Consider the following 17,183-nt stretch of genomic DNA (forward strand, 5'->3'; position numbering starts at 1 on the left):
TGTTAATGTGGCAGATAAATGCTCCTTCATTTCCACCACCCTTCATACTGTAGAAGAAACAATATAGACCATGTTGGATTAATTTAGTAAATTCAAGTAAAATTATCTTCTAAAAATCAAATAGAATTGACATCTATGAACATTTTTGAAAATCACAATAGTAATTTATCAACCAACCAATGTCTGCAGGAGAATGTTAACGAGTGGATCCTCGCTTACTCATTTCACTCTAACGAGGAACCCAGGTGATGACAATCTGTGTTATTTTAAAACCCCTGGGTCAACACTTGCTTTGGAAAGCAGTGCCAGATAGTTGATTGTTCAAGTTTATTCAAGATGGCTGTTTCAAATCTTATGTTTTTGGTGTTCTTGTTTTACAAATTGGTGCTCAATGGTGAAGTTGTTTCCTCCTTGATGTAGTATTTTAAATGTTTTTTTTGTGTGTTTTATGCATCTCTTTCTTTAACCTTATTTTTTGGCTTCAGGATTTGCCTCTCCAATTGGGTATCCGTTATACCAGACTGCTAGTAAGCAAGTGCACTTGGAGAAGAAAGGTTTGTAAATTGTGACCATGATGGCATTCTGTCTCTTTGTTCTCATGATGTGTAGTTGTTTTAATGGGGCATACTGACTTGTATTGTTAGTGAAACAATATAACAATACAGCAGTGTATAATTCACCAGAAATGCAATTCAGATCTAAATTTAGCATTAAATATAAATGTGCCTCCCACAGTGTTAAACCCAGGTATCATCCGAGACCATCAAACCTTAAATGGGGTGCTTAATAAAATAAAGTCTTTTAAATGCATGTAATCAGGGACTGAGTGCAAACATGAGTCTTGCGGTAGTTTTGGCTATTGAAATTATGAATACTATTCTGATCTCTGTGTCTTGTGTAGTGGGAGGGCAAAGTCCAAAACTATACAGGTCCACCCCTGGTGTTCCACATTTAACATTTCAATGGATCATTAAGCTTATCGTGTCTTAGTTAAAATGGTTTCCTGTTTTCTCTTCCCTTTTTTTTTTTTTGTAAATTCCAAAACTTGTGTTTCTGTTAAGTTTTGAATGTGTTTTTTTTTTTTTTTTAGTGAGTATTGTGACCGTGCATCGTTGTACACCAGTTCTTGACTCTTGTTTTCTAGATGGCCCTTGTCCTGTCCTTATGCAAGCCAAAATCCAAACCCGCCAGTGGTAGCAAAGTGTAACTTGAATGTTCTGCTGTCTTTGCAGAATGCATCTGGGCTAGTTATCCAAAAGGGTAATCTTTTCTGATGAGACTTTACCATGAGGAAAGCTAGTTTCATCTTATCTGACATGTTTTGGACCAATTTTCTTTAGGAATCGACGTGAGAAATCTGCCTGCAGAGTCCAGCCCTCTGCCTGCTCAGGAGACCAGCCCCAGACTGCCAAAGAGTCCAGCTCTATCCCAGCTGGAAAATCTAGCTCTCACCCAGTTGTGGAGTCCAGCCCCAGCCTGCCAATGAGTCCAGCTCTGTCCCAGCTGGAGAATCTAGCTCTCACCCAGTTGTGGAGTCCAGCCCCAGCCTGCCAATGAGTCCAGCTCTATCCCAGCTGGAGAATCTAGCTCTCACCCAGTTGTGGAGTCCAGCCCCAGCCTGCCAATGAGTCCAGCTCTATCCCAGCTGGAGAATCTAGCTCTCACCCAGTTGTGGAGTCCAGCCCCCAGCCTGCCAATGAGTCCAGCTCTATCCCAGCTGGAGAATCTAGCCCTCTGCCTGCTGAGACCAGCCTCCAGACTGCCAATGAGTCCAGCACTATCCCAGTTTTAGTATCTAGTTCTCGGACTGCTGTGGAATCCAGCTCCATCCCAGCTGGAGAATCTAGCCCTCTGCCTGCTGAGGAGACCAGCCCCAGCCTGCCAATGAGTCCAGCTCATCCCAGCTGGAGAATCTAGCTCTCACCCAGTTGTGGAGTCCAGCCCCAGCCTGCCAATGAGTCCAGCTCATCCCAGCTGGAGAATCTAGCTCTCACCCAGTTGTGGAGTCCAGCCCCCAGCCTGCCAATGAGTCCAGCTCTATCCCAGCTGGAGAATCTAGCTCTCACCCAGTTGTGGAGTCCAGCCCCCAGCCTGCCAATGAGTCCAGCTCTATCCCAGCTGGAGAATCTAGCCCTCTGCCTGCTGAGACCAGCCTCCAGACTGCCAATGAGTCCAGCACTATCCCAGTTTTAGTATCTAGTTCTCGGACTGCTGTGGAATCCAGCTCCATCCCAGCTGGAGAATCTAGCCCTCTGCCTGCTGAGGAGACCAGCCCCCAGACTGCCAATGAGTCCAGCACTATCCAAGTTGGAGAATCTAGCTCTCAGACTGCTGTGGAATTCGGCTCTATCCCAGCTGGAGAATCTAGCTCTCACCCAGTTGTGGAGTCCAGCCCCCAGCCTGCCAAAGAGTCCAGCTCTATCCCAGCTGGAGAATCTAGCTCTCACCCAGTTGTGGAGTCCAGCCCCCAGCCTGCCAATGAGTCCAGCTCTATCCCAGCTGGAGAATCTAGCTCTCACCCAGTTGTGGAGTCCAGCCCCCAGCCTGCCAATGAGTCCAGCTCTATCCCAGCTGGAGAATCTAGCTCTCACCCAGTTGTGGAGTCCAGCCCCCAGCCTGCCAATGAGTCCAGCTCTATCCCACCTGGAGAATCTAGCCCTCTGCCTGCTGAGGAGACCAGCCTCCAGCCTGCCAATGAGTCCAGCTCTATCCCAGCTGGAGAATCTAGCTCTCACCCAGTTGTGGAGTCCAGCCCCCAGCCTGCCAATGAGTCCAGCTCATCCCAGCTGGAGAATCTAGCCTCTGCCTGCTGAGACCAGCCTCCAGACTGCCAATGAGTCCAGCACTATCCCAGTTTTAGTATCTAGTTCTCGGACTGCTGTGGAATCCAGCTCCATCCCAGCTGGAGAATCTAGCCCTCTGCCTGCTGAGGAGACCAGCCCCCAGACTGCCAATGAGTCCAGCACTATCCCAGTTGGAGAATCTAGCTCTCACCCAGTTGTGGAGTCCAGCCCCCAGCCTGCCAAAGAGTCCAGCTCTATCCCAGCTGGAGAATCTAGCTCTCACCCAGTTGTGGAGTCCAGCCCCCAGCCTGCCAATGAGTCCAGCTCTATCCCAGCTGGAGAATCTAGCTCTCACCCAGTTGTGGAGTCCAGCCCCCAGCCTGCCAATGAGTCCAGCTCTATCCCAGCTGGAGAATCTAGCTCTCAGACTGCAGTGGAATCCAGCTCTAACCCAGCTGGAGAATCTAGCCTCAGACTGCCAATGAGTCCAGCTCTATCCCAGCTGGAGAATCTAGCCCTCTGCCTGCTGAGGAGACCAGCCTCCAGACTGCCAATGAGTCCAGCTCTATCCCAGCTGGAGAATCTAGCTCTCAGACTGCTGAGGGATCTAATGCCAACCCAGCTGGAGAATCTAGCTCTCAGACTGCTGAGGGATCTAATGCCATCCCAGCTGGAGAATCTAGCTCTCAGACTGCTGTGGAATTCAGCTCTATCCCAGCTGGAGAACCTAGCTCTCAGACTGCTGAGGGATCTAATGCCATCCCAGCTGGAGAATCTAGCTCTCAGACTGCTGAGGGATCTAATGCCATCCCAGCTGGAGAATCTAGCTCTCAGACTGCTGTGGAATCCAGCTCTAACCCAGCTGGAGAATCTAGCTCTCACCCAGTTGTGGAGTCCAGCCCCCAGCCTGCCAAAGAGTCCAGCTCTATCCCAGCTGGAGAATCTAGCTCTCACCCAGTTGTGGAGTCCAGCCCCCAGACTGCCAATGAGTCCAGCTCTATCCCACCTGGAGAATCTAGTCCTCTGCCTGCTGAGGAGACCAGACCCCAGACTGCCAATGAGTCCAGCTCTATCCCAGCTGGAGAATCTAGCCCTCTGCCTGCTGAGGAGACCAGCCCCCAGACTGCCAAGGAGTCTGTTCCTCTCCCAGCTGCAGGTTCCAGCTCCCACCTTGCTGAGAAGTCATGTGCTCAACCCACCAAGGAGCCCAGTCCCCACTCAGTTGCCGAGTCTGGGGCTCTGCCTGTTGGGAAGTCTAGCCCTCTGCCTGCTGAGGAGACCAGACCCCAGACTGCCAATGAGTCCAGCTCTATCCCAGCTGGAGAATCTAGCTCTCAGACTGCTGAGGAATCTAATGCCATCCCAGCTGGAGAATCTAGCTCTCAGACTGCTGTGGAATCCAGCTCTAACCCAGCTGGAGAATCTAGCTCTCACCCAGTTGTGGAGTCCAGCCCCCAGACTGCCAATGAGTCCAGCACTATCCCAGTTGGAGAATCTGTCTCTCAGACTGCTGAGGAATCTAATGCCATCCCAGCTGGAGAATCTAGCTCTCAGACTGCTGTGGAATCCAGCTCTAACCCAGCTGGAGAATCTAGCTCTCACCCAGTTGTGGAGTCCAGCCCCCAGACTGCCAATGAGTCCAGCACTATCCCAGTTGGAGAATCTAGTTCTCGGACTGCTGTGGAATCCAGCTCAATCCCAGCTGGAGAATCTAGCCCTCTGCCTGCTGAGGAGTCCAGCCCCCAGCCTGCCAATGAGTCCAGCTCTATCCCACCTGGAGAATCTAGCCCTCTGCCTGCTGAGGAGACCAGACCCCAGACTGCCAATGAGTCCAGCTCTATCCCAGCTGGAGAATCTAGCTCTCAGACTGCTGAGGAATCTAATGCCATCCCAGCTGGAGAATCTAGCTCTCAGACTGCTGAGGAATCTAATGCCATCCCAGCTGGAGAATCTAGCTCTCAGACTGCTGTGAATCCAGCTCTAACCCAGCTGGAGAATCTAGCTCTCACCCAGTTGTGAGTCCAGCCCCAGACTGCCAATGAGTCCAGCACTATCCCAGTTGGAGAATCTAGTTCTCGGACTGCTGTGGAATCCAGCTCTCCCAGCTGGAGAATCTAGCTCAGACTGCTGAGGAATCCAGCTCTCAGACTGCAGTGGAATCCAGCTCTATCCCAGCTGGAGAATCTAGCCCTCTGCCTGCTGAGACCAGCCCCCAGACTGCCAATGAGTCCAGCACTATCCCAGTTGGAGAATCTGTCTCTCAGACTGCTGAGGAATCTAATGCCATCCCAGCTGGAGAATCTAGCTCTCAGACTGCTGTGGAATCCAGCTCTAACCCAGCTGGAGAATCTAGCTCTCACCCAGTTGTGGAGTCCAGCCCCCAGACTGCCAATCAGTCCAGCACTATCCCAGTTGGAGAATCTAGTTCTCGGACTGCTGTGGAATCCAGCTCAATCCCAGCTGGAGAATCTAGCCCTCTGCCTGCTGAGGAGTCCAGCCCCCAGCCTGCCAATGAGTCCAGTACTATCCCAGCTGGCGAATCTAGCTCTCAGACTGCTGAGGAATCTAATGCCATCCCAGCTGGAGAATCTAGCTCTCAGACTGCTGAGGAATCTAATGCCATCCCAGCTGGAGAATCTAGCTCTCAGACTGCTGTGGAATCCAGCTCTAACCCAGCTGGAGAATCTAGCTCTCACCCAGTTGTGGAGTCCAGCCCCCAGACTGCCAATGAGTCCAGCACTATCCCAGCTGGAGAATCTAGTTCTCAGACTGCTGAGGAATCCAGCTCTGTCCCAGCTGGAGAATCTAGCTCTCAGACTGCTGAGACCAGCCCCAGACTGCCAATGAGTCCAGTACTATCCCAGCTTGGAGAATCTAGCTCTCAGACTGCAGTGGAATCCAGCTCTATCCCAGCTGGAGAATCTAGCTCTCAGACTGCTGAGACCAGCCCCAGACTGCCAATGAGTCCAGTAATATCCCAGTTGGAGAATCTAGCTCTCAGACTGCAGTGGAATCCAGCTCATCCCAGCTGGAGAATCTAGCTCTCAGACTGCTGAGACCAGCCCCAGACTGCCAATGAGTCCAGTAATATCCCAGTTGGAGAATCTAGCCTCTGCCTGCTGAGGAGACCAGCCCCAGACTGCCAAAGAGTCCAGCACTATCCCAGCTGGAGAATCTAGCTCTCAGACTGCTGTGAATCCAGCTCATCCCAGCTGGAGAATCTAGCTCTCAGACTGCTGTGGAATCCAGCTCTATCCCAGCTGGAGAATCTAGCTCTCAGACTGCTGAGACCAGCCCCAGACTGCCAATGAGTCCAGTAATATCCCAGTTGGAGAATCTAGCTCTCAGACTGCAGTGGAATCCAGCTCTATCCCAGCTGGAGAATCTAGCTCTCAGACTGCTGAGACCAGCCCCCAGACTGCCAATGAGTCCAGTAATATCCCAGTTGGAGAATCTAGCCCTCTGCCTGCTGAGGAGACCAGCCCCAGACTGCCAAAGAGTCCAGCACTATCCCAGTTCGAGAATCTAGCTCTCAGACTGCTGTGGAATCCAGCTCTATCCCAGCTGGAGAATCTAGCTCTCAGACTGCAGTGGAATCCAGCTCTATCCCAGCTGGAGAATCTAGCCTCTGCCTGCTGAGACCAGCCCCCAGACTGCCAATGAGTCCAGTACTATCCCAGTTGGAGAATCTAGCTCTCAGACTGCAGTGGAATCCAGCTCTAACCCAGCTGGAGAATCTAGCTCTCACCCAGTTGTGGAGTCCAGCCCCAGCCTGCCAATGAGTCCAGCTATCCCAGTTGGAGAATCTAGCCTCTGCCTGCTGAGGAGACCAGCCCCAGACTGCCAATGAGTCCAGTAATATCCCAGTTGGAGAATCTAGCTCTCAGACTGCTGTGAATCCAGCTCTATCCCAGCTGGAGAATCTAGCTCAGACTGCTGAGGAATCCAATGCCATCCCAGCTGGAGAATCTAGCTCTCAGACTGCTGAGGAATCTAATGCCATCCCAGCTGGAGAATCTAGCTCTCAGACTGCTGAGGAATCTAATGCCATCCCAGCTGGAGAATCTAGCTCTCACCCAGTTGTGGAGTCCAGCCCCAGCCTGCCAATGAGTCCAGCTCTCCCAGCTGGAGAATCTAATTCTCAGACTGCTGTGGAATCCAGCTCTATCCCAGCTGGAGAATCTAGCCCTCTGCCTGCTGAGGAGACCAGCCCCCAGACTGCCAATGAGTCCAGTACTATCCCAGTTGGAGAATCTAGCTCTCAGACTGCAGTGGAATCCAGCTCTATCCCAGCTGGAGAATCTAGCTCTCAGACTGCTGAGACCAGCCCCCAGACTGCCAATGAGTCCAGTAATATCCCAGTTGGAGAATCTAGCTCTCAGACTGCTGTGGAATCCAGCTCTATCCCAGCTGGAGAATCTAGCCCTCTGCCTGCTGAGACCAGCCCCCAGACTGCCAATGAGTCCAGTACTATCCCAGTTGGAGAATCTAGCTCTCAGACTGCAGTGGAATCCAGCTCTATCCCAGCTGGAGAATCTAGCTCTCAGACTGCTGAGACCAGCCCCCAGACTGCCAATGAGTCCAGTAATATCCCAGTTGGAGAATCTAGCTCTCAGACTGCTGTGGAATCCAGCTCTATCCCAGCTGGAGAATCTAGCTCTCAGACTGCTGAGGAATCTAATGCCATCCCAGCTGGAGAATCTAGCTCTCAGACTGCTGAGGAATCTAATGCCATCCCAGCTGGAGAATCTAGCTCTCAGACTGCTGAGGAATCTAATGCCATCCCAGCTGGAGAATCTAGCTCTCAGACTGCTGAGGAATCCAGCCATCCCAGCTGGAGAATCTAGCTCAGACTGCTGAGGAATCCAGCCATCCCAGCTGGAGAATCTAGCTCTCAGACTGCTGTGGAATCCAGCTCTATCCCAGCTGGAGAATCTAGTTCTCAGACTGCTGTGGAATTCAGCTCTATCCCAGCTGGAGAATCTAGTTCTCAGACTGCTGTGGAATCCAGCTCTATCCCAGCTGGAGGATCTAGCTCTCGTCCTGCTGGGGAGTCCAGCCCTCTCCCCATTGAGCAGTCAGGCACTTTGCCTGCTGAAGTTGTTGGGAAGATGCTGACTGACTCCAGTCCCCAACCTACTGTGGAGTCCAGCCCTCAGAAAGTTGCTGAATCGAGCACTCTCCCATCAACCTCGGGGGGGCAAGCTGACTGAGTCCAACCCCCATCCCATTGTGGAGTCCAGTGTTCTCCCTGCCCAGCAGTCTAGTCCCTATCCTGCCAAGGAGTCCATCCCTCAACGTGTCATTTAACTGCCTGCTTCAACCAAGATGTGCTAATGCACTGAAGTCTTTTAGTAGATTTGTTCATCCTGTAAATGTGGAATTTTCACATCTTGTTTCAAGTCAATAAAACTTGAATTTTCCTGGTAAAGTGGTGTCTTTGTCTCTCTAAAAGTAGCTTAAACTAGAAAAGCGAGATGACTGCTCGTTTTTAGTGGTTGAAAACCAAATGTGGGTCACTTTGTAAACCGCTGATATTTTAATGTATTTAAAGAGAAATGTCTGAAAAATAGAATCATAGGTTGTTTTTCTCTATCAAAACAATTGCATGGGAACATATCAGTCTGAGTGCAGTAAAAATACTGTGAAATGGTCAGGTGAGGCACATTTTCTATTTGGAAGGAGGGGCTTTTGTTAACTTGAACAGTTTCTGAAGCTACCAAGAACTAAAATATGCATTATTGTAACTGTTTGAAACAAATCTCTGTGGTCGACTGTATCAGCGATACCAGATAGGTTTTTTTTTTTTTAAGATCAGTGCAAAAGACACTAAAAATACTCTGTTGATTTTGGTCACACAAATAAGTGTTATACATCAATCGAAACTGTTAAGTTTTTTTTTTTGAGTACACTCACAATAACACAACTTTGTGCTTTTGGAAAAATAAGAAAACAAACAGGGTGCGCTTTTGTCTTCTCCGTCTCCGAACTGTTTTAGAAACGCTTCACTAAAATGAACTGTAACTCAGCAAATCCTCAACACACAGACATGGGAATTATATATGTAGAAAGCTTGAAATGTCTACTTTGAAATGAAGCAAGTCCAATCGAAAACAAACATTCTGTGACGAAGTAATCTGTATGAAACCAACACGATGTTCAATCTTTCTCGTCTGACTCATCTCTAATGTGATCCTGCCCCCGCGCGGCTCGAGCAGTTCATATGTAAATAGCCACGTGGGACGTGCGCACATGCAAACGCCCAACACAAACAAAGAGACCAGTTCCTCATCGCGGCTAGGATTTCTCGAAAGAAGAACACGATTCCATCCAGTAGAGGAGATCAATCTGATGAGTAAGTAATGTTTGTTTTTGCATTAGTTAACGTTTTATTGTGACATAAACTTGAACAGATTTACTAACAGTTAGTTGGGTTTTTCCCAAACCACAACATGAATGCTATACGCATCTAAGAATGTTTAGACCATGTTTATTATTAATACTCTGTTCACAAATAGATTTTAATAGCGTGCTAAACAATAATAATTAGTTTCTCAGATATAAAATATCATTTTGTATAGTACAAAGTACATAGTTTTATTGTACAAAGCATGCTTGAGTCTGTGGCTACAGAATCATATCATAGACTACTATAAAATCATACATACTAGACTACATGACTACAAAATCATAGTTGGGTTTTCCCAAACTATAATTCCTGACTACAATATTTGAAATCGTAAAATATTTTGAATATGATGGGCAATTCATTTTATTTATATGTCTTACGGCACGATGATGTTTTCATGCTCTATATAAAACAATAAAAGTAATATGAGTGTACACTGTAACATGATGAATGCTATGAGTCTAAGTATGTTTAGTACATGTTTATTATTAATTGCCTACTCTGTTCAGAAATAGATTTTAATAACGTGCTAAACAATAATAATTAGTTTCTCAGATATAAGATTTCTTTCTCTTTTTTTATGATGGTACAAAACATGTGTGAGTCTATGGCTACAATATATATATATATATACAGATGTTCCTGATATTAACATGCTCACAAATGTTTTTTTTTTGTTTTGTATTGTATTGAATCAGATACCAGCACCAGATGTATCCTGATGTCTCTTCAAACTGTTTTCCTCTGAGAGCGCTGCACCAACATCAGATGTTCAACTACACTGATATTCTATGTTAAAACAAGCTCCTTTTCTACTGATTATGTTTTTTTATTCTTGAATATAGAATTCTTGAAGTAGAAACACTTAAATAACACACGTAAATATCAGGTATGATTTACTTGTTTCACTTGTTGAACAGAATCTGTTGCAGGAATGACTCAAAGTCTGTTCACATCTCTGTGGTTGGATCAGTGTGCACAATAATGTGTCTTTGACCTTCATTATGTATGTTTTGATTATACTGTGTTGTAAATAAAATACAAATAATTTTAAAAACCCATTTTTTCAATCTCCTCACATTCTCTCTTACCTGCCTCAAAGTCACAGTCACACTGATGGGCCATCAGGGGCCATTAGGGGAGGGCCCTTTGTCTTTCAGGTGAGACTCACTTAATATTCAAGGCCATTGCCACTCCCTCGCATATAGACCCTCGATGACAAAACATGTCTTGAAAATTTTAAATCAATATATTGTTTTCTGTGAATGAGTAAGCAGAATGATTTTCACATCATTTTGAAGTGAATATTCTAGCCTACAAGACTGATTACTCAAAAGTCTTATTCAGAACTATTTAGTGTGGGTTTTAAGGCCTTATTTCAGCTACATTTTTTCCCCCAAAACTTACTAACCATGCATAATATTTTTTTTCTAAAAAATGCAAACATGTACATCCAACTTGGTCACATATTATTGTAGCACAGTTTGTGCTGAATACAAAACAATTACATGTTGGTCAATAGTATGTTTTAAGTAGCTGAAATAAGCACAAATATCAGGGCATGTCAAAATATCTCAAGGGCCCCAAAATGACCTCAGACCCCAGAGGGTTAATGAACACTTTGTGTTGCCTGCCTCAGTCCTTGGGGCCGTGATTACTCTGTGTTGTCTGTCTCTGCTCTGCCTAGGTCTCAGTCTTGGCCATGGTCTCCTGATCAGTCTGCTCCTCCATGGTGGTATATAAATATATATATATATATTAGAAATTAAACAGAAACACTTTTTTTTTTTTTTTTTTTAGTACTAGTGACCTTTAATTTGGAGCAAGATAAACTAGGGAGTGACGTTTTTGTGTCAGATGTGTGTCACTTTGCTCACATCTGATTGGTCCAATTTCAGTTTGAGCTCTCTAACTCAGAACATAACCTGCCCCGGAGGTTGTGGATTGGAGTGTACGTTACTATGGAAATGAACGCAGCTAAAAGCCAAGCCACTTTCATGGTCTCTAAAACCCAGGATTGGTGCAAACTACATGTGCTGGTCATATAATTAGAATATCATCAAAAAGTTGATTTATTTCACTAATTCCATTCAAAAAGTGAAACTTGTATATTATATTAATTCATTACACACAGACTGATATATTTCAAATGTTTATTTCTTTTAATTTTGATGATTAGAGCTTACAGCTCATGAAAGTCAAAAATCAGTATCTCAAAATATTAGAATATTTACATTCGAGTTTGAATAAATGACCATCCCTACAGTATAAATTCTAGGTATCTCTTGTTCTTTGAAACCACAATAATGGGGAAGACTGCTGACTTGGCAATGATCCAGAAGACGAACATTGACACCCTCCACAAAGAGGGTAAGTCACAGAGGGTCATTACTGAAAGGTGTGGCTGTTTACAGAGTGGTGTATCAAAGCATATTAAATGCAAAGTTGACTGGAAGGAAGAATTTGGGTAGGAAAAGGTGCACAAGCAACAGGGATGACCGCAAGCTTGAGAATACAGTCAAGCAAAGCCGATTCAAACACTTGGGAGAGCTTCACAAGGAGAGAACTGAAGCTGGAGTCAGTGCATCAAGAGTCACCACGCTCGGACGTCTTCAGAAAAAGGGCTACCAAGCCACTTCTGAACCAGAGACAACGTCAGAAGCATCTTAACTGGGCTGTGGAGAAAAAGAACTGGACTGTTGCTCAGTGGTCCAAAGTCCTCTTTTCAGATGAAAGTAAATTTTACATTTCATTTGGAAATCAAGGTCCCAGAGTCTGGAGGAAGAGTGGAGAGGCACAGAATCCATGTTGCTTGAAGTCCAGTGTGAAGTTTCCACAGTCAGTGATGATTTGGGCTGCCATGTCATCTGCTGGTGTTGGTCCACTGTGTTTTCTGAAGTCCACAGTCAACGCAGCCATCTACCAGGAAATTTTAGAGCACTTCATGCTTCCTTCTGTTGATAAGCTTTATGGAAATGCTGATTTCATTTTCCAGCAGGACTTGGCACCTGCCCACACTGCCAAAGGTACCAAAAGCTGGTTCAATGACCATAGTGTTACTGTGCTTGATAGGCCAGCAAACTCGCCTGACCTGAACCCCATAGAGAATCTGTGGAGTATTGTCAAGAGGAAGATGAGAGACACCAGACCCAACAATGCAGAAGAGCTGAAGGCCACTATCAGAGCAACTTGGGCTCTCATAACACCCGAGCAGTGCCACAGACTGATCGACTCCATGCCACCGCATTGCTGCAGTAATTCAGGCAAAGGAGCCCCAACTAAGTATTGAGTGCTGTACATGCTCATACTTTTCATTTTCATACTTTTCAGTTGGCCAAGATTTCTAAAAATCCTTTCTTTGTATTGGTCTTAAGTAATATTCTAATATTTTGAGATACTGATTTTTGACTTTCATGAGCTGTAAGCTCTAATCATCAAAATTAAAAGAAATAAACATTTGAAATATATCAGTCTGTGTGTAATGAATGAATATAATATACAAGTTTCACTTTTTGAATGGAATTAGTGAAATAAATCAACTTTTTGATGATATTCTAATTATATGACCAGCACCTGTAAACTGAAACTTACCTGGCTAGCCAGCTAATCCGGCTTCATGGTACAGGCCCCTGGAATACCCCCCTGATAATATCCAAAACAGTGCTTTGAAAACACTATGTATATAGTTTAATGCTGTGATCATTCTCTGTTTGACTCTCTTGACACTTTATGCTTTTATTTATACAAATGTTGTCACTTTAATTCATCTTCATTGTTGAACAAAACAAACAAACAAATATATATTATAAAAATGCTCAGAGAAACAATAAATGCATTAAACTATACATTACAATTATAGCAAATGAATAAATCATATAAATGAAAAACTTCAAATAATGAATAAAACACAAATATAACAAATACATTAAATTATAAATTAAAATGCTCCATCAGGACAAGACCACGGGAATCAGGTAAGCCCTTTGCACAATCTGACATGGCTGCGGTTGGAATTGAACTGCGGGTTTCGTCTGTTCAGAGGAGAACTGGCCCCCCGACTAAGCCTGGTTTCTCCCAAGGTTTTTTTTCTCCATTCTGTCACAGAGGGAGTTTTGGTTCCTTGCCGCTGTCGCCTCTGGCTTGCTCAATTGGGGACACTTAATTTCTAGCGATTATCGCCGATTTGGTTGCACAGATACTATTTAAACTAAACTGAGCTAGACAATGACATCTCTGAATTCAATAATGAAATGCCTTTAACTGAAAATTGAGAAAATTGAGTGTTTAATCTTATCATTATAGATTACTGACACTCTATCCTCCAATTTGATACTGTCAAGTGCTTTGACACAATCTGTATTGTTAAAAGCGATATATAAATAGAGATGACTTGACTTGTTAATGTGGCAGATAAATGCTCCTTCATTTCCACCACCCTTCATACTGTAGAAGAAACAATATAGACCATGTTGGATTAATTTAGTAAATTCAAGTAAAATTATCTTCTAAAAATCAAATAGAATTGACATCTATGAACATTTTGAAAATCACAATAGTAATTTATCAACCAACCAATGTCTGCAGGAGAATGTTAACGAGTGGATCCTCGCTTACTCATTTCACTCTAACGAGGAACCCAGGTGATGACAATCTGTGTTATTTTAAAACCCCTGGGTCAACACTTGCTTTGGAAAGCAGTGCCAGATAGTTGATTGTTCAAGTTTATTCAAGATGGCTGTTTCAAATCTTATGTTTTTGGTGTTCTTGTTTTACAAATTGGTGCTCAATGGTGAAGTTGTTTCCTCCTTGATGTAGTATTTTAAATGTTTTTTTTGTGTGTTTTATGCATCTCTTTCTTTAACCTTATTTTTTGGCTTCAGGATTTGCCTCTCCAATTGGGTATCCGTTATACCAGACTGCTAGTAAGCAAGTGCACTTGGAGAAGAAAGGTTTGTAAATTGTGACCATGATGGCATTCTGTCTCTTTGTTCTCATGATGTGTAGTTGTTTTAATGGGGCATACTGACTTGTATTGTTAGTGAAACAATATAACAATACAGCAGTGTATAATTCACCAGAAATGCAATTCAGATCTAAATTTAGCATTAAATATAAATGTGCCTCCCACAGTGTTAAACCCAGGTATCATCCGAGACCATCAAACCTTAAATGGGGTGCTTAATAAAATAAAGTCTTTTAAATGCATGTAATCAGGGACTGAGTGCAAACATGAGTCTTGCGGTAGTTTTGGCTATTGAAATTATGAATACTATTCTGATCTCTGTGTCTTGTGTAGTGGGAGGGCAAAGTCCAAAACTATACAGGTCCACCCCTGGTGTTCCACATTTAACATTTCAATGGATCATTAAGCTTATCGTGTCTTAGTTAAAATGGTTTCCTGTTTTCTCTTCCCTTTTTTTTTTTTTTGTAAATTCCAAAACTTGTGTTTCTGTTAAGTTTTGAATGTGTTTTTTTTTTTTTTTTTTAGTGAGTATTGTGACCGTGCATCGTTGTACACCAGTTCTTGACTCTTGTTTTCTAGATGGCCCCTTGTCCTGTCCTTATGCAAGCCAAAATCCAAACCCGCCAGTGGTAGCAAAGTGTAACTTGAATGTTCTGCTGTCTTTGCAGAATGCATCTGGGCTAGTTATCCAAAAGGGTAATCTTTTCTGATGAGACTTTACCATGAGGAAAGCTAGTTTCATCTTATCTGACATGTTTTGGACCAATTTTCTTTAGGAATCGACGTGAGAAATCTGCCTGCAGAGTCCAGCCCTCTGCCTGCTCAGGAGACCAGCCCCCAGACTGCCAAAGAGTCCAGCTCTATCCCAGCTGGAAAATCTAGCTCTCACCCAGTTGTGGAGTCCAGCCCCCAGCCTGCCAATGAGTCCAGCTCTATCCCAGCTGGAGAATCTAGCTCTCACCCAGTTGTGGAGTCCAGCCCCCAGCCTGCCAATGAGTCCAGCTCTATCCCAGCTGGAGAATCTAGCTCTCACCCAGTTGTGGAGTCCAGCCCCCAGCCTGCCAATGAGTCCAGCTCTATCCCAGCTGGAGAATCTAGCTCTCACCCAGTTGTGGAGTCCAGCCCCCAGCCTGCCAATGAGTCCAGCTCTATCCCAGCTGGAGAATCTAGCTCTCACCCAGTTGTGGAGTCCAGCCCCCAGCCTGCCAATGAGTCCAGCTCTATCCCAGCTGGAGAATCTAGCCCTCTGCCTGCTGAGACCAGCCTCCAGACTGCCAATGAGTCCAGCACTATCCCAGTTTTAGTATCTAGTTCTCGGACTGCTGTGGAATCCAGCTCCATCCCAGCTGGAGAATCTAGCCCTCTGCCTGCTGAGGAGACCAGCCCCCAGCCTGCCAATGAGTCCAGCTCTATCCCAGCTGGAGAATCTAGCTCTCACCCAGTTGTGGAGTCCAGCCCCCAGCCTGCCAATGAGTCCAGCTCTATCCCAGCTGGAGAATCTAGCTCTCACCCAGTTGTGGAGTCCAGCCCCCAGCCTGCCAATGAGTCCAGCTCTATCCCAGCTGGAGAATCTAGCTCTCACCCAGTTGTGGAGTCCAGCCCCCTGCCTGGCAAGGAATCCAGTGCTATCCCAGCTGCAGAGTCCAGCCCCCAGGCTGCCAATGAGTCCAGCTCTATCCCAGCTGGAGAATCTAGCCCTCTGCCTGCTGAGGAGACCAGCCTCCAGACTGCCAATGAGTCCAGCACTGTCCCAGTTGGAGAATCTAGCTCTCAGACTGCTGTGGAATCCAGCTCTAACCCAGCTGGAGAATCTAGCTCTCACCCAGTTGTGGAGTCCAGCCCCCAGCCTGCCAATGAGTCCAGCTCTATCCCAGCTGGAGAATCTAGTTTTTGGACTGCTGTGGAATCCAGCTCTATCCCAGCTGGAGAATCTAGCTCTCAGACTGCTGTGGAATCCAATGCCATCCCAGCCGGAGAATCTAGCTCTCAGATTGCTGTGGAATCCAATGCCATCCCAGCTGGAGAATCTAGCTCTCAGACTGCTGAGGAATCCAGCTCTATCCCAGCTGCAGAGTCCAGCCCCCAGGCTGCCAATGAGTCCAGCACTATCCCAGTTGGAGAATCTAGCTCTCACCCAGTTGTGGAGTCCAGCCCCCAGCCTGCCAAGGAATCCAGTGTTATCCCAGCTGCAGAGTCCAGCCCCCAGCCTGCCAATGAGTCCAGCTCTATCCCAGCTGGAGAATCTAGCGCTCACCCAGTTGTGGAGTCCAGCCCCCAGCCTGCCAATGAGTCCAGCTCTATCCCAGCTGGAGAATCTAGTTCTCAGACTGCTGAGGAATCCACCTCTATCCCAGCTGGAGAATCTAGCTCTCAGACTGCTGTGGAATCCAGCTCTATCCCAGCTGGGGAATCTAGCTCTCACCCAGTTGTGGAGTCCAGCCCCCTGCCTGCCAAGGAATCCAGTGCTATCCCAGCTGCAGAGTCCAGCCCCCAGCCTGCCAATGAGTCCAGCTCTATCCCAGCTGGAGAATCTAGCTCTCACCCAGTTGTGGAGTCCAGCCCCCTGCCTGGCAAGGAATCCAGCTCTATCCCAGCTGGAGAATCTAGCCCTCTGCCTGCTGAGACCAGCCTCCAGACTGCCAATGAGTCCAGCACTATCCCAGTTTTAGTATCTAGTTCTCAGACTGCTGTGGAATCCAGCCATCCCAGCTGGAGAATCTAGCTCTCAACCAGTTGTGGAGTCCAGCCTCCAGACTGTCAATGAGTCCAGCTCTATCCCAGCTGGAGAATCTAGCCCTCTGCCTGCTGAGGAGACCAGCCTCAGACTGCCAATGAGTCCAGCACTGTCCCAGTTGGAGAATCTAGCCTCTGCCTGCTGAGACCAGCCTCAGACTGCTGTGGAATCCAATGCCATCCCAGCTGGAGAATCTAGCTCTCACCCAGTTGTGAGTCCAGCCCCAGCCTGCCAATGAGTCCAGCTCTATCCCAGCTGGAGAATCTAGCTCAGACTGCTGTGAAATCCAGCTCT

The 17,183-nt window shown here is 46.3% G+C and overlaps 2 protein-coding genes and 1 long non-coding RNA gene across 3 annotated transcripts; all 3 read left to right on the forward strand.

Annotated features, from left to right (window-relative positions):
- Nucleotides 1-289: 289 nt before the first annotated feature.
- LOC131532617 (uncharacterized) lies at nucleotides 290-1,464 on the forward strand. Its single transcript, XR_009268930.1, has 4 exons — nucleotides 290-394; nucleotides 486-554; nucleotides 1,091-1,260; nucleotides 1,341-1,464. It is a non-coding gene; the product is annotated as an uncharacterized LOC131532617 (long non-coding RNA).
- An 18-nt stretch (nucleotides 1,465-1,482) lies between these two features.
- On the forward strand, nucleotides 1,483-7,630 carry si:ch73-160p18.3 (ice nucleation protein). The gene is made up of 8 exons (XM_058763723.1): nucleotides 1,483-1,526; nucleotides 1,599-1,888; nucleotides 1,999-2,770; nucleotides 2,892-3,141; nucleotides 3,252-4,798; nucleotides 4,924-5,752; nucleotides 5,986-6,298; nucleotides 6,687-7,630. The coding sequence occupies exons 1-8, from the start codon at nucleotides 1,483-1,485 to the stop codon at nucleotides 7,628-7,630; spliced, it is 4,989 nt and encodes a 1,662-aa protein (XP_058619706.1).
- A 6,228-nt stretch (nucleotides 7,631-13,858) lies between these two features.
- On the forward strand, nucleotides 13,859-16,915 carry LOC131532710 (mucin-4). The gene is made up of 4 exons (XM_058764575.1): nucleotides 13,859-13,981; nucleotides 14,073-14,141; nucleotides 14,735-14,851; nucleotides 14,932-16,915. The coding sequence occupies exons 1-4, from the start codon at nucleotides 13,924-13,926 to the stop codon at nucleotides 16,875-16,877; spliced, it is 2,190 nt and encodes a 729-aa protein (XP_058620558.1). The 5' UTR covers nucleotides 13,859-13,923; the 3' UTR covers nucleotides 16,878-16,915.
- The last annotated feature ends 268 nt before the right edge of the window (nucleotides 16,916-17,183 follow it).

This window comes from Onychostoma macrolepis, chromosome 23 (assembly GCF_012432095.1).
Source record: "Onychostoma macrolepis isolate SWU-2019 chromosome 23, ASM1243209v1, whole genome shotgun sequence".
Lineage (NCBI taxonomy): Eukaryota > Metazoa > Chordata > Actinopteri > Cypriniformes > Cyprinidae > Onychostoma > Onychostoma macrolepis.

What these genes read in the sequence shown, in the direction of transcription:
- si:ch73-160p18.3 (XM_058763723.1), top strand. Translation starts at nt 1,483, where the DNA reads ATGAGTCCAGCTCTGTCCCAGCTGGAGAATCTAGCTCTCACCCA. An exon ending in CAGCCCCAGCCTGCCAATGA is followed by an intron (nt 1,889 to 1,998) that starts GTCCAGCTCATC and finishes GCTCTCACCCAG; the next exon opens with TTGTGGAGTCCAGCCCCCAG. An exon ending in CCAGACTGCCAATGAGTCCA is followed by an intron (nt 5,753 to 5,985) that starts GTAATATCCCAG and finishes CTGTGAATCCAG; the next exon opens with CTCATCCCAGCTGGAGAATC.
- LOC131532710 (XM_058764575.1), top strand. Translation starts at nt 13,924, where the DNA reads ATGGCTGTTTCAAATCTTATGTTTTTGGTGTTCTTGTTTTACAAATTG. An exon ending in TTACAAATTGGTGCTCAATG is followed by an intron (nt 13,982 to 14,072) that starts GTGAAGTTGTTT and finishes TTTTGGCTTCAG; the next exon opens with GATTTGCCTCTCCAATTGGG. An exon ending in AGTGCACTTGGAGAAGAAAG is followed by an intron (nt 14,142 to 14,734) that starts GTTTGTAAATTG and finishes CTTGTTTTCTAG; the next exon opens with ATGGCCCCTTGTCCTGTCCT.